A 14,763-nucleotide genomic window follows, 5' to 3' on the forward strand; every position below is an offset into this window, starting at 1 on the left:
GAGAAGTCCCGCCTGGAGTGGGAAAGGACATGCCCAGAGCCAAGGAGCAGTGCAGGGCCCAGCAGACATCAGAACTCCAGGCAAGCAACCAGTCGTGGGGGGGGAAGGCTGCAGCCCTGTGCTCACGCTGGCCTCCAGCCACCTTCTCCCTCCAGACAAGATGGGGAGCCACAGCAGTCTCAGGCCCGAGCCTGAGTGACCTATGGGTCAGAGTCTCACTGTTGCAGAGCTGAGGTACTACTGAGTGAATCCCCAGTGCCAGGCCTCAGCGCCTAACAAGACCGAGTCAAGATTAGCAGCCGTGGCCACAGTGTGGCCGTGACGGCCAGCTGTGGGTGCAGCCTGGTGAGCATGCCTCTCGGCCGGGGCTGCACCCACAGCCTGCCAGAAGGATGGGGGCAGCCAGGTCCGGGGCCAGCTTTGGTGGACAGAATGACTCAGGATGCGATGACCAAGAGGTCTCTCCGCCACTTGTTAAACACCTACTGTGCGCCAGATACACCGCACGCGTCACTCTTTGAAGCCAAGAAGGTCTCTCTGACCCAGTCGGAGGGACGCCACGCCCTGGGTGATCCTTCCATGATGCTGCCCCAAGTGGGTGTGTGAGAGGCAGGGTGTGTGGGCTGCCAGAGGCAGCCTGGCCAGGACAAAGATGCCTACCAGATAGCCCTTCCTCCCTTCTCCTCCCCTGACCCTGGCACTGTGCTGGAGGCATGCCCACCCAGCCTCAGCCCATTCTCCTTACCGACCCGGCCCGGCCACGTGTCCTGATGCCTGGCCCCCAGCGCCATTCCGTCCTGCCTGGAGCCCAGGGATCCACTGTTCAATCACAGAAGGTGGGCCTGTTTTTACAGCCATCACTTCTTCTGGTACGAAGCCACTGAAACCAACCTGAGGTGGCTTAATTTCCCTGAATCCCTTTTCATAAGGCTGCAGAGGGATCTCGTGGAGCCCGGAGGCCCCAGCCCAGAAAAGGACAGGAAATGGCACATCCAGGATTCTCTGTCTCAGGCCACGGGAGATTGATCTAGCTGGGCTCTAGTTTCCTCTCCGGACCAGCTCTGGGCTTGGGAATTCCCCTGCCTCTGGGGGGACTGCTACTTTAGAGAGGGAGTCGGCAGCAGGGGCGCCTCCCTGAGTGGCTGACACTGAAGCAGAAGCCTGAAGGAAGTGAAAGCCTGCGCGGAATAAAAATAGAGCACCTCCTAGTCGAAAATGACTTTTCGTCTTTCCAATATAAAGAATTCCATCAAATACTCTCTTTGAGCCCTCCAGCCAGTGGCCGAGGAGAAGGGCTGAGACCCACTCACTGCCGCTGGCTGTCACCAGCTCCTCAATGCCTGTCCCTCCCACGTCTCATCCCAGCCTCTCCAGGAAAAAGAAACTTCCTGCCAGAAGTAAATAAGAGTGCACTTTCTCCTCCCCGCTGGGGAGATGGCAGCCCCAGCCACCTCTCTGCCCAGAAACAAACCGGAGTCACTGGGGGTGTAGAGTGTGCATGGGCACATTTCCCCGGGTCGTTTGTTTTCAAAGAAGGAGAAGGGAATGATGGTGAGTTTGCAGGGAGCGGTGGGGCCGCCCGTGGACTTCAGGAAGTGTCCGAATACACTGTGATCCTTATGCCTTACCCCTCCCCTCGCTCAGGACGGCATCTCCCCAGTGCGGTGGCTGCCTGGGGGCGGGGGTGTCTCCCCCCTGTGCCTGTACGCAGCTGTTTTGGGCTTGACCACAGGACTCTATCATGCCAGAGTTCATGTGGTTATCCAGAGCAGGGAAGAATTTCCCAGAATGCCTTGAGAAACCTGAGACACTGAATGGCTTTCAGGGCTTATTGATGTGGCCGGTGCAGGAAATAGCAGTACGTCAATAAATAGTTTTAGGCAGGAAACAGGGCTTAAATGGTAGCCTTAAAGTTTGGGGAAAGGCACTAGGGGTTGCTGGGAGGGAGCCTGCCAGGCAGATGAGAACCTGAAGCCAAATACCAGACTTTGAAATGGCTGCCACCAATCTGAGGCCCCTTGCTGGTTCTGGATGCAAGAGGCCGATGTTGAAGGCAGAGCTGAGACCCAGGGGATGGCCGATTTCGGTTGGCAGAAAAGAGCTCCTTGTTTCAGAGGAAAAGCCGGCGGCCGACAACATGTGTGCCCAGAGAAGACACGCAGCTGGGTTTCGGTGGCCTCTGAGCTGGGCATGTTCACAACGCATTTCCCCACCCTTCCAGTGAGAGTCAACGCTAGCTTGTAGAACGCTCCAGGAGTTCCGCTGTCCTCGTCAAAAAAATCAAGGGAAAGGGTCACAACCTGCCAATTTCTTCCTAAGGAACTGCTTTTCTGATTATAAAACAAAATGTTCACAGAAAAATAGAAACATTCAGGAAGTAATAAAAAGTAAAAAACAAAGGTCATCCATAAATCCACTGTTGAGAAACGACTGTTACACCTTGGATATTTCTCATCTTTTTCCTTTCAAAGAAAATTTCACGGGGCACCTGAGTGGCTCAGTCAGTCGAGCATCTGATGCTTGATTTCGGCTCAGGTCATGATCTTCACGGTTCATGGGTTCGAGCCCAGCATCGGGCTCCACGCTGACGGCACTGAGCCGGCTCTCTCTTCCTCTCTCTCTCTGCCCCTCCCCCTACTCACACTCTCTCTCTTTCTCCCTCTCTCAAAATAAATAAAAATGTTTTCAAAAAATTTGTGGATGCGATTACATGCAATTACATGCAATTATGCTTTCGGTTTTTTCACTTAACGTTATATAGCCATTTTCCCATGGTGTTATAAACTTCTCATAAACATAATTTTTAATGGTTGCAAGGATTATCGCTTACTTAATCATTCTCCTATTGTTGGATACTTAGGTTGTTGAATTTTTGTGCTTGTTAAGCTTATTTTTCCTGTTACTATTAATACTGCCTTATGATAATTATCCCCAAGTGCAATCACTAAATCAAACAATAAGAACACTTTGAAGGCTTATTTTAAGATCTTTTTAGGAACGTATAACCAATTTACACAGCACGCATATGAATGTCTATCTCACCGCATCCTCACTAGCACTGACCATCACCGGTTTTTAATTTATTAATATAGAAGGTAGAAAAAAATGGTATTTTCATGAATTTGATTGCTACTGAGACTTAATTAATTTGTTTCTATTTATTTATCAGCAATTTATGTTTTCATATGTGAATTATCCTTTAATGGCCTTTTCCCATTCGTCCATGAGGGATTTAGTACTTGTATTACAAATTTGATCAAGGTGTTTATAGACTGACTGTTGCCCTGTGTCACATTTATTACAGACTTTTTTCCCAGACTATTAATTGCCTTCTAAGTGTGTTTGTAATATTTTGATGCATTCCTTTGTTGTGTTAATGTGGAAAGCCCTTCTCCATCCAGAAATTTTATTCTCGATCTAATTTTCTTCAAATTCATGTGGTTTGTCTCTTTTTTTTTTTTTTTTTTTTTTTTCTTGAAGGTTTACCTCTTTATTCCATCTGGTATTCATTTTAGGGCCCAGTGTGAAGGGAGACTCTAAAGTATTATCCCCCCCAACTCCCGTACTTAGACAGCTGTACCTGTACTGTTGCCTGAGTGACTAATGCTCCCTTTGCCACTGATTTGTGGTCCTCTGGGGACCATGTGATAAATCCTTATGGATACCAAATCTGTTTCTAAGCTATGTGATCTAACTATCCATTCTTATGTCGGTTCCACACCCTTTTGAATTAAAGCTTTTGGATAGGTGAAAACCCGTATGACTCTTTGCAATTTTGATGGTTCTGATTTTAGCTTTTCTCCTGTACTCTTTCAAATTACTTTTAGGATTATTTTTTTAAGCCCTTTTCCCTCCAAAGAGTTCCCATTGGAATATGGAGTACAAACCAAAGTTACGCTTGTGAATTATTTCACAGGGAATCACTATCTTTATAATGCTATCTACCCATTAAGGAATATTGTGTGTTTCTTCATTTGTTGAAGACTGTCCGGAATCTCTCAGTTTGGTTTTGCAATTTTCTTCGTAGAAATTTTGCACATTTCTAAATAATGTTAGTTAAGTATTTTTGTTGTTTTAAAAAATGAGCTTTTGTGCACTAAAATATCTCACTGGTTAATCTTATTTTAAAAAGCTGTTGATTTTTGTTTATTAATTTTGGGTCTAAATACTCATTAATTAATTAGTGGCTAAACTGTCTTCTTAATTCGAATCTTTATTAGAGGGTTCTCCTGGGTTTTTCATACGCATAACCACATCAAATCATTTTATCTCCTTCCAAGGGTCATGGACGTTGCTGCAATTTTTTAATTAGGCCTATTGATGTAATATATTATGTTGATAGATTTCCTAATACTAAATCGTCCTTGCCTTTCCGGCATAAAATCTACTTGGTTATAACGATCTATTTACTAGCATTTCATTTAGGACTTTCACATCAACTCACATCAGAGAGATAAGCCCATGGACTTGCTTGCTTGTAATATACTATCCTGAGATTTGGGTAATAGGAAACTGGAAAAACTTATCTTTTTATGTTCTAGATCAGTCAACATAGCAGAGCAGCTATCTAATTTTTTGAAAATTTGAATCAACTTACCTATAAAAATCATAAGTTTAGAGACCTCCAAATTCAGAACTTTTCATTTTGTTTTATGATTTTTATCTTTTCTGACTTTTTTATTGATTTTTTAAGTAAAGTGTGGTTATATTAAGTAAAGTGTGGTTATATTTATTTTTTTTAACATCGCCTGTTTTACCATTTTCCCCCAAATCATCAACGCAGCGTTGTAAATAGCTTTTATTACATTTTTATCTACTGTATATCTTTTTTAATATTTTGACTGTATTTCTGCTTTATTTCTGTTTCTTCTTTCTTGGTTTTACATAATTTCCTTTCTCTGTTTTCTAATTAATTAGTTTTGGGCTTTATCTCTATTACGTCCTTTCATATATTTCCTTAGTTACTAGAGCCTTGTTAATAAAAGCTTATTTACTTTGAGAGAGACAGAGAGAGGTGGGAGAGGAGGGGTAGAGAGAGAGTGAGAGAGAGAGAATCCCAAACAGGCTCCATGCTTCAGCACAGAGCCCAACGTGGCGTTTGATCCCATAAACCATGAGGTCATGACCTGAGCCGAAATCAAGAGTCAGACAGCTTAACTGACTGAGCCATCCAGGAGCCTCCTCCACATGTGTAATTTCGAATTTAATAACATATTTCACGCAGTATATCCAAAATTTCAACATGTAGTTGGTATTTTTTAAATATGAGACATTTACATTCTTTGATACTAAGTCTTTAACATCTCCCCTCTATTTTACACTTACAGCACATCTCAGTTTGTATGACCACATTTCAAGCACTCAGTAGTCCTATGTCACGAGTGGCTACCATACTGGACAGAATAGGTTTGGATGATGTATTTGCTTCCTCTTTTGAATAGCCCAAATAGTTAAGACTATAAACTTACCTTTCATTATAGCTTTGACCACATCCCACAAGTGTTTATAACTCTCTATTTCCTAATCTATTATCATATATTTGAGGATCTCTTCACTCCATCTTTCTTTAGGAGACTATTTTTAAACACCCAAGTAATTGGCTGTTCTTTTATCGCTCTTAATTCTTGGCCCAAATAGAATCTCTGTGCTTGGAAATTTGTAGTGAATCACAATTTACATGAGGCTAGTTTCCCTTTAGTCTTATTAATTACATTATTGAAACCATCTAAGTGATTGAATTTTGTCCATTAGCCATGGAATACTGGTGGTTTCATTTCCAAATACTGTTCTTCTTTTTTTTTCTTATGTTTCAAGAGATTTTGTTTTATGTATTTGAGTCGATGCTATGTAGTATATAATCTTTCTTGTTATCTATTATGAATGTAATTATACATATATATATATATATATATATATATATATATATATATATAAAACCTTTTTTATTTTACTTAACTATTGTTGTCTTGAAAACTACTTTGATTTTACTAGTGTTTTCATTCTATTTTTATTTTCCCACCATTATTTTTACCCATCCATTTATTTTATATGTCCTGTTTCAGTGTGGCCAATGGTTACTAGTGTTTATTTTTAATATTTTCAAAGTCATAGTTTAACTTCTATTTCTATGTTTACCGTACTTAAGGAAAACACAATAGCTTGTGAATCCTTCGGGTCTAAATTATGAAATGTGTATGCCTTACAGTCTTCTGTTCCTTTCTACCAGTATTTATCAGTCTTCAGTAATTTAATCTTAGATTATTAAATCACCACTACTATAAGATTCTTATTCAGATTTCGTTTAAAGATCAAATAGCTTCTCTTTCAAGGACTGTTTCCGGCTTTTGATTCTATCTTACAACCAAAGTTATAATTACTTATTTTAACTTCATCAGTCTGTCTACCTCGTTTCAGTTTTCACTTCTGGTCCTGCTCTACTCTGATTTCCTCAAGCTGAGTCTAAATTTTGTTGGCTGGGCATGCTCTTAAGAAAGCTTTTACATGTTTAAATGATTTTTCACTGCGGCAACAGAAAACACCACATAAGTAAAATTTACCATCTCGACCGGTTATATGTGTGCAATTCCATCATGTTAGCTATGGTCACATTGTTGTGCAACCAGTCTCCACAACTTTTTCATCTTACGGAACTGAAACTCTAACCCATCGAGCAATTCTCCCGTCCCCTCTCTCCCCAGCCACCAGCAACCACCATTCTGCCTTCTGTTTCTGTGATTTCGACTTCTCCAGTTACCTGTGGAGGAGGAATCATACGGTATTTGTCATTTTGTGGCTTGCATATTTCAGCTAGCATAATGTCCTCCAGGTTCACCTGTGTTGTAGCACGTGTCAGAATTTCCTTCCTTATTAAGCACGTAGGTAGGACTTTGAAGAACATTTACTTATGTAAGATGCGTTTCTCCTGCTTTTGCTCGGCGCTCTGTGTGTTCTTTTCCCCCTCAAACAAACGAAGATGTTGCCTCGGTGTCTCTGAGTTTTAACATCAAATACAGAAGTGTAAGGCCAACCACATTTTTGTTCCTTTGTAAGAAACCTAGGGTTGTTTCCCGCCCCCGCCCCCCCCCCCCCCGCGCCCCGATCAAAACTGTTTTTAGAATTTTTCTTTTTCTTGAAATTAAAAAAGAAAATTCTCCTGCTAAGTATCAATGGTGGGGCTCCGGAACGCCGTGCGCCCTTTCCACCCGAAGAGTGTATTCTTTGACTTCTGGTTTTCAACTCAAAGTGTTTCGCTCTGGTCTCTGTATCCCATCTATTCTGGGATCCTTTTTGAAAACCTCTGTAATTCATAGGTGAGACATCCGTCCACTCAGTCTTCTCCTTTTTCATTTCCTTTTCATCCATCTTCAGCTTTCTAGTTGTTTTCCAAGTTTGTCTTACGTACGACTTTTTCTGCAGAACCCATTCTGTCCTTTGTTGCCTTCGCCTCACGTCCCCATGTCGCCACTGTGTTCCTCATTCCCATTCGGTTCCCCCCCGAACGCCGGCTCCCATCTTAACACTTCCTCGCTGCTTGGGGCTTCTAGCGAGTCGTGATCCCCACTTGTGAATGCCCCTCCACCTGTCACAGAACCCATGCTATTGCCCTTCGGGACCTAAAAGCCCACCATGTTTTGTACTTGAATTTTTAACTTTATTTATTCTTGGCACCTTGTTTTCATTTTCAAAGCCATGCATTACCATTAGGCCTTCAGGGTAGCACGCCCCTGTTCTGCGGTGCAGGCTCTTCCCATAGAGGGCACATTGCTTTTCTCTTCCCTTACCCTTGAATGACAGAGGCTCAGTTTGGTTTTGGGGTTAGCCGTATGGATCATCCTTGGAATTCTCGATGTCTGCTGTGGCAGCGGTCGAGTCTTCCTCTCTGTGGGTGGTTTCATGTGCACACCCCAGGTGTGATTTCCAGTATTTAGCAGGTGTTCAGATTCCTAGTGCGTTTTGCCAGCCCCAAACAGAATCCTCTCTTGGGGCCACTGATTACCAGGAGGAAACTGAGTCAAGCTGTAGTTCTTTGATCAGATGTGATCGGTTTTTTAAACTCTGGCTTCTGGTATGCACAGCCCCAAGCCTTTTCCTGACTGAGAGCGCTTTGCCTGATAGTATCGCGCCTCTGAGGACACAGGGTGCCTTCGGCCCCTGAATCCCTAGTGACCAGGGCAAGAGCAGTGCTGGTAGGAGCTGCCCTGGTGCGCGGGACGGGGTGCGAAAGCAGCCACAGACTGCCTACCAGCCAGGGGCCGACGGGGAACGGCTGAAGGCCAAGCTGCCTGCCCATCTGCCCCTTGACTTTGGTCTTCTGGGGAGGAGGCTAAGCTGCCCCGGGCAAAGAGAGCTTCTTCACGACAGCATTTTAGTTACTGGCGTCAACCTCCCGAGTCTGGTGAGGAGTCTGTTGGTGAACTGTTATCTTTCTTCTCAGTGTTGTCGTGGGGATTTCTTCTTCTACGTCCGCCTGCACAGGCATTTTTCTGGGAGATGGGGAAAGGATAACTCAGGCACTGATAGAGGGCCCCGACTTGACTCCCAGGTCGGCACTTTATAAAGGCCGGGCGTTGTGGTTCTCAGCCACGGTTGCACAACGGAATCACCTGGAGGCTTTCACGGATTACCAGGGTCCTGGCCCCACCGTGGCCAGCGACACAAACCTCTCTGCAGCGGAGCCCAAACATCTGTAGCTTCCAGGTTCCTCCAGGTGACCCCAGCGTGCAACCAAGGCTGAGAGCCTTCAGGCCAGTATTTCGAGAGCAATGGTAGGGCGGAGGTTCTTACTCAGATTCCAATGCTAAGTGACCTCGATCCAGTCTTTTAACCTCTTTGAGCCTTAGTCTCTCCCATTCGAACATTGAAACACTAATGTCTGCCTCTGCTCTGACCACATAAGGATATAGTGGGACAAACACAGGCTAATGAGAATGAAATGACCTAAAGATTCATGACTTCTAGGACAGCAGTCCAGGGCCCTTTATAGGCCTAGGGTGGTGGGCAAAGTCATGTATTCATTCGCAAATACCTAAAACACCACCAGGCCGCCCCTCTGGGCTCCCTGCTCTCAGTGCAGGGCCCACTTCGGCTCCTCTGTCCCCGTCTCTCTCTCTCCCTCTCTCTCTCTGCCCTTCCCCACTTGCACTCTCTCTCCCTCTCTCTCTCTCAAAAATATACAAACATTTACGGACACGTGGGTAGCTCAGTCAATTAAGCGTCCGACTTCAGCTCAGGTCATGATCTCATCGTTTGTGCGTTCGAGCCCCTCGTGGGGCTCTGTGCCAACAGCTCGGAGCCTGGAGCCTGCTTCAGACTTTATCTCCCTCTCCCTCTGCCCCTCCCCCTCTCTCTCTCTCTCTCTCTCTCTCTCTCTCTCTCAAAAATAAACACTGAAAACTTTTAAAAGAAAATAAAAATAAAAAGGAAGAGGAAGAAAAGCTTGGTGTCCAGAGCAGGCAGATCTGGGTTCAAATCCCAGCTCTGCCATGGGCAAATTGGATAACTTCTCTAACCTCCATTTCACCATCTATAAAATGGGGCAATAATAGGACCTACCTCATGGGATCATTGTGATGATCGAATATGAACAGTTAGGGTACTTGACTCCAAAGGTGCTTTGGAGGTTAACCAGAGCGGGTGGAATGGGCGAGGCGATGACCCTGGGAGAGGTGTCATCTCGCCTTCATCTCACTCCCCCACCTCGCTATTGGGGTCAGCGAGGCAAGGCTGACGGGCCCCCAATCTGGAAACTGAGGAAGAGGCGCTGTGGACGCAGGTCGGGGTGGCTCTGGAGTCCCCAGCAGTCACCCTCCAGCCACTGAAAGCATGGGGTTGACCAGTTGCCTCGGACTAGCCCTTAGCCGGTAGGCGCTACGGCTGAGCAGGCTGACCTTGGCGAGGCTGACCCGGTCTCTTGTGCCTCCGCAGAAGGACTTCACGGTGCGGGAGGAGCTGCAGCAGCAAGACGTGGAGCGCTGGCTTGGCTTCATCACCTTCCTGTGCGAGGTGTTCGGCACCATGCGCAGCAGCACGGGCGAGCCCTTCCGCGTGCTCGTCTGCCCCATCTACACCTGCCTCAGGGAGGTAAGCGACCGGCGCCGACAACGTCACCTTGGAATGTCTGTAAGCAAAACCCGGATGCCCGGGGAAAGCTACGGGGCCGGTACCACTTACCGCGCGATCAATCGCTTGGTAAAGAGAAACGTAAGTCCCCGGGCTTCTGTTTACGAAAGCCAGGCTGTAATTTACTCGGTTTGTATAAAGGGCAAGAGCCGTCCAAAGGGAAGGATTGTTAACTCAGACCTCACAATCTAGAACGCTGCCTGCAGGGAGGAGGCCTCCAGGAAGTATGAACTGAATGAGTAGATCTTTGGTCTGGATTGGTTTGCCGTTGAATTATTTGCTTCTAAATTTCACCTAAAAAAAAGAAATAAACAAGAATTGCCGAGAAGCTTTTGAGAAGCAAGAGGTCAGGGGTGGCCTTGCCCTACCAGCTACAGGTCAGGGGCGGCCTGCCCTACCACTGCAGAAGGTCACCCTGGCTACGCCCGGGGGCCAGAATTGGAAGGGACAAACACAGAAGCCGGGAGCGCCTTACGGGGCCGTTGGTGTCGTCTGGTGACAGGGTGGTGGCTCGGAACCCAGCCGTGACGGTGTGGAGGGGGACTGTATTCCAGTTATGTTTTTGAATTGGAACCAACGGGACCTGCTGACGTGAGATTTCGGGGAAAGGAGGAAGGGACGTGGGCTCCCGGTTCATCGGCCTGGTGGCGCCATTTTCTGGGATGGGAAGGCCTGGAAGAAAAACACAGTAGGGATGAAAACCAGGAGTCGTTTTCTTCTGTTTGGGTGACCTCGTCGTCACCAGGGAGCTGTCCCGCGGTTGCTCAGATAGAAGTGTCTGGAGATCAGGAAGCCATCGGGATCCCTGGGGACATGGACTTGAGCGTCGTGTAAAGTGACAGTGTGCACCTGGTGCTCCAGGCGGGGGACCAGATGGGGTGACCCACGGAGTGGGGGTAGATGGAGGAGTGGCCAGGAGGCGGGAAGGCCAGCCAGGAGGGCGCGGGTCAGAGGAGGCTCCAGGAGGGCTGAGAATCATCCCACCGGGAGCTGGTGCCAACCCGTCACATGTGCTGCCCCCTCCCACTCCCAGCAGCGGCCCTGGGACCTAGGGAGGAGCAGCCTCGGGAGCGGCGGGGGGGGGGTCAATCCGACCAGCCAGAGAAGCGGCCGGGGTTTAGCAACAAGGAGGTCGGGGGCCCGCGGTGTCAGTGGGGCGAGCACGGACGCCACGTGAGGCCACGCTGCGGAGTCAGTGGAGGTGAGGACGTGCGTGCGGACAAGTCTTTGGAGAAGTGTTTCTGTGAAAGGCAACAGGGAAAGAGGAACCTGTCACCTACAGGGGAGGGGTGGCGTCAAGGGACATTTTTTGTGTTTTTGAAAGGAAGAAGATAATAGAGCAGTGTAAGAGAAGGGAAGGGGTATTTGTGAATGTCTGGGAAGCATCCACTTCTAGGGAGCAGGGTGCTCGCCCCAGGCGGTGCAGATGCTGGCTAGAGCAGAGCACTCGGACCTCCCCCGGGCACCTTGGAAACCCGTCAGTCTCGTAGCCAGACGTACTTCTTAACGAACGCGCCTGATTTCAGAGTTCTTTCTCAGAATCAGAAAACGGCCTCTTCCAACCGTGTGTCGTTCTCAAAGCGTCGCAAACTTGAACGCAGCACCACGAGAGGCCATAGCTTTGCGTTTGCCATCCCTCGGGGGTGACTGGAAGGCGGCCCTCTTGGAAGCAGGATGGCCTCTTGGGGTCCTCCCACCCCTGCCTGAGTTGCCCTGTGCCCCTGGCAGCCCAGCTCAAGGCAGGGAGCAGCGCTGTTCGAGGGCAGTGACCTGGATTGCCCCGACACGTTCCCTCTGCGTGATCTGGGCACCTCCTGGTGTTGCCATCACCTGCTTCCCCGAGCAGCAGGAGGCAGGGCTACAGCCGAGCGCCGGCCCTGGCTGCCAGGCCGCTTCTAACACCGCCTGAGGTAGCGCGAACTTTCGGGTGTGAGATCCGGAAGGTGCCAGGAGATCTGCGCAGAAACCGAGGAGCTTCCCCTAATGCACGCTTGTTGGGCACATGAAACCTTTCAGGACGGTGTCACAAACCCAAAAGTGCCTGCCACGCTCACGGTAAACTTGAAGAGTAAATAGTTCATCTGTGGCTTTCACCGTTTTGGGAAAAGAGGAAACCGGAGCCCCGTGCTCCAAGCTGTCTGCTCGGGGCCCACGGTGAGGTGGTTCAAGAGCACCAGGCCGGGGCTCAAATCCTGCCTCTGCCGGTTTTCGGCCGTTCCGTCTCAGGAGAGAGCTCACCTGCCCTGAGCCTTGGCTCCTGACCTGTAGAGCGGGATCATGCTGCTGGCCCTGAAGGGGTTTAGGGAGAAAGACACGGTGTGGAGTGGGTGCTAAGAGCACCAGGACAAGTAGGTCAGGGTGTGGAAGGAAATGCCCAAGGGACTTGTTCTTAGGCACGGTGGCTTTCAGAGAGCTGGGTGTCCTCCAGGCTGACTTAGGACTGGGCACATGCCCAATCTTAAAGGGGCACAGAGGCTGAGAGCCCTGCCCAGAGGGACACAGGGCCAGTCAGTGCCAGGGCTGGCCTGGAGCTTCTCATGGACCAATCTAGGGCTCTTTCCAATAAATAGAGAACTTAGCTTCCCTAAAACAGGGCCTTAAGAAAAGATGGGGGCATGAAGGGGGGCCCTGTGCCTTTGCCAGCTCCCTGGAGATAGACACTTGAATTCGCAGAATCTGTTGCTGCCTCCCCTACCTTATCTGTCCCACACACACACTCACACCTAGGCCTGACTGACATTCCCAAAGCAGGTTGGGCCAGCTCTAAGAAGTTTCTAGAAGTCAAAGCCACTGCTGCTGCCTCTCTCTCCGTGGAAGAGCTTAGGGTATTCCCCTGAGGCCATGCAGACAGCCGACCCCAAATCTACTGGGCCCACCCCTACCCTGGGTCCTCCCAATTCCCAGAACCACCCCAGGCCCACATTGCCGGCTGCCCACTAGACAGACACATCCAGGTCATGCCTCAAGCCCCTCCAAGAAGATGTGGCCAGAGCTCTTCCCCAAGGCCTTCCTGCACAGTCCAGGTCCTGGTGTGGGCCCAGACCCTTACTTCCTGCCCCCTCGCAGCCAGGCAGCAGCCCCAGAACTCACCCAGTTGCCTTTTCTTACAGTCATGGGCCACCCGTTGTATCCCCTGCTTCTGCACACCTCCATGGCTTCTCCTCCTCCCCTTTCCTCTAGCTCCTGAATAAAACACAGACCCATGGGCCGTCTTGGTGTGAAAGTCTCATTTAGCACAAACCTAAGAGGAAGAAAATCATCACAGCCCTACTACAACCTTGGGGTCCTCAGCTCACAGAGGCCACCTTCGCTGGACCTGGGGCTCACTGACCCCCATGCCCCTTTAAGATTGAGTGTGCGCTTGGCCCCAAAGCCCCTTCAGACTGGAGGCCACTGAGGGCTCTGAGAGGCACCCTGCCCTGGAGGGAGTCCCTGGGCCTTTCCTTGCACACTCTGACCTAGTTGAATTAACTGTTCTCTCAGTTACTCAAGCTTGAGACCTTGGACTCCATCCCTGGAGTCTCTCTCTTCGTGGCCATAACACCTTTTCCCAGGCCCAGCCCAAGTCCCCTCTTCTGGGAAGTCCCCACCCCCACCCCCAGCAGAGCACAGGGACAGCTCCCAAGAACGAGGCATTGCACTCCATCCTTGAGGCTCCAGCCTTTCCGTGGTGCCTTAGTTAGTATTTTAGTATTGGGTAATTTAGTATTTAATTTATTTAGCAATTTAGTATTTAGTCATGATAACAGCACAGTGAAAGGCATTGGTCCCAAGCACATGATGCATTCTTTTCTCTTTTAACTCTGAAGATTATCATCCCCGGTTGCTAGAGAACAGAGAGGTCAGGCAGCTTGCTCCGGGCCACACAGCAGAGTCTGCTTCGGAATCTAGGTCTGACTGCTGGAGTCTCTCTCTGCTCTTGACATTCTGCTCCTGCCTCATGAAGCACCTTTCTCTTTCCTCGGTCCCTAGCCCAGCGCCTGCTACACAGCGGAAGCCAAATAGGCCATCGTGGAATTGATTCCGCTTTTGCCATAAATAACATGGGCCGATCAGATCTCTCTTTGAGGGATGGAGAAGAATCATGTTCAGTGAGCACTTCTCATTGTCTAAGCACAAATGGCTGTGCCAAGGTGGTTTTCAAAGTGATTGAAGGGTATAATTGGTGCCTGGAAGGTGCAGGAACCTCCTTGCCCTCCTGTTTACTGCTCACGTTTGCTTCGTGAGCTCTTTTTTTATTTGTTTTTTAACATTTTTTTAAAGTAATCTCTATACCCAGCGTGGGGCTCACACTTAAAACCCCAAGATCAAGAGTCACATGCTCTACCGACTGAGCCGGCCAGGTGCCCCTCTTTTTTAAATGTTTTTAATGTTAATGAAATGTTATTGTCATAAGAACACTTAATATGTAGCCTACCCTCTGAACAGATTCTTAAGTGTACATTACAGTTATTGTTAACCTCTAGGTACAACGCCACGCAGCAGATCTCTAGAATCTATCCGTCTGGCATAACAGAAATTTTGTGCGTGGTGATTAGCAGCTCACACTCCCTTCTGCTCCCAGCCTCTGGCTTCCACCATTCTATTCTTTGCTTCTACAAGTTTGACTATTTTAAATGCCCTGTGCAAGTAGAAATATGCAGT

At 48.3% G+C, this 14,763-nt stretch overlaps 1 protein-coding gene across 10 annotated transcripts in view; it reads left to right on the top strand.

Annotated features, from left to right (window-relative positions):
• Window positions 1–14,763, top strand: part of CTIF (cap binding complex dependent translation initiation factor) — a 292,923-nt gene that overhangs the window by 242,980 nt on the left and 35,180 nt on the right. For all 10 annotated transcript variants that reach the window (XM_078435265.2, XM_078435261.2, XM_078435259.2 and 7 more), the window contains one exon: window positions 9,925–10,080. In XM_078435265.2, coding sequence (XP_078291391.1) covers window positions 9,925–10,080 — 156 coding nt within the window. The remainder of the gene's footprint in view (window positions 1–9,924; window positions 10,081–14,763) is intronic.

This window comes from Panthera onca, chromosome D3 (assembly GCF_046562875.1).
Source record: "Panthera onca isolate mPanOnc1 chromosome D3, mPanOnc1 haplotype 2, whole genome shotgun sequence".
Classification (NCBI taxonomy): Eukaryota; Metazoa; Chordata; class Mammalia; order Carnivora; family Felidae; genus Panthera; species Panthera onca.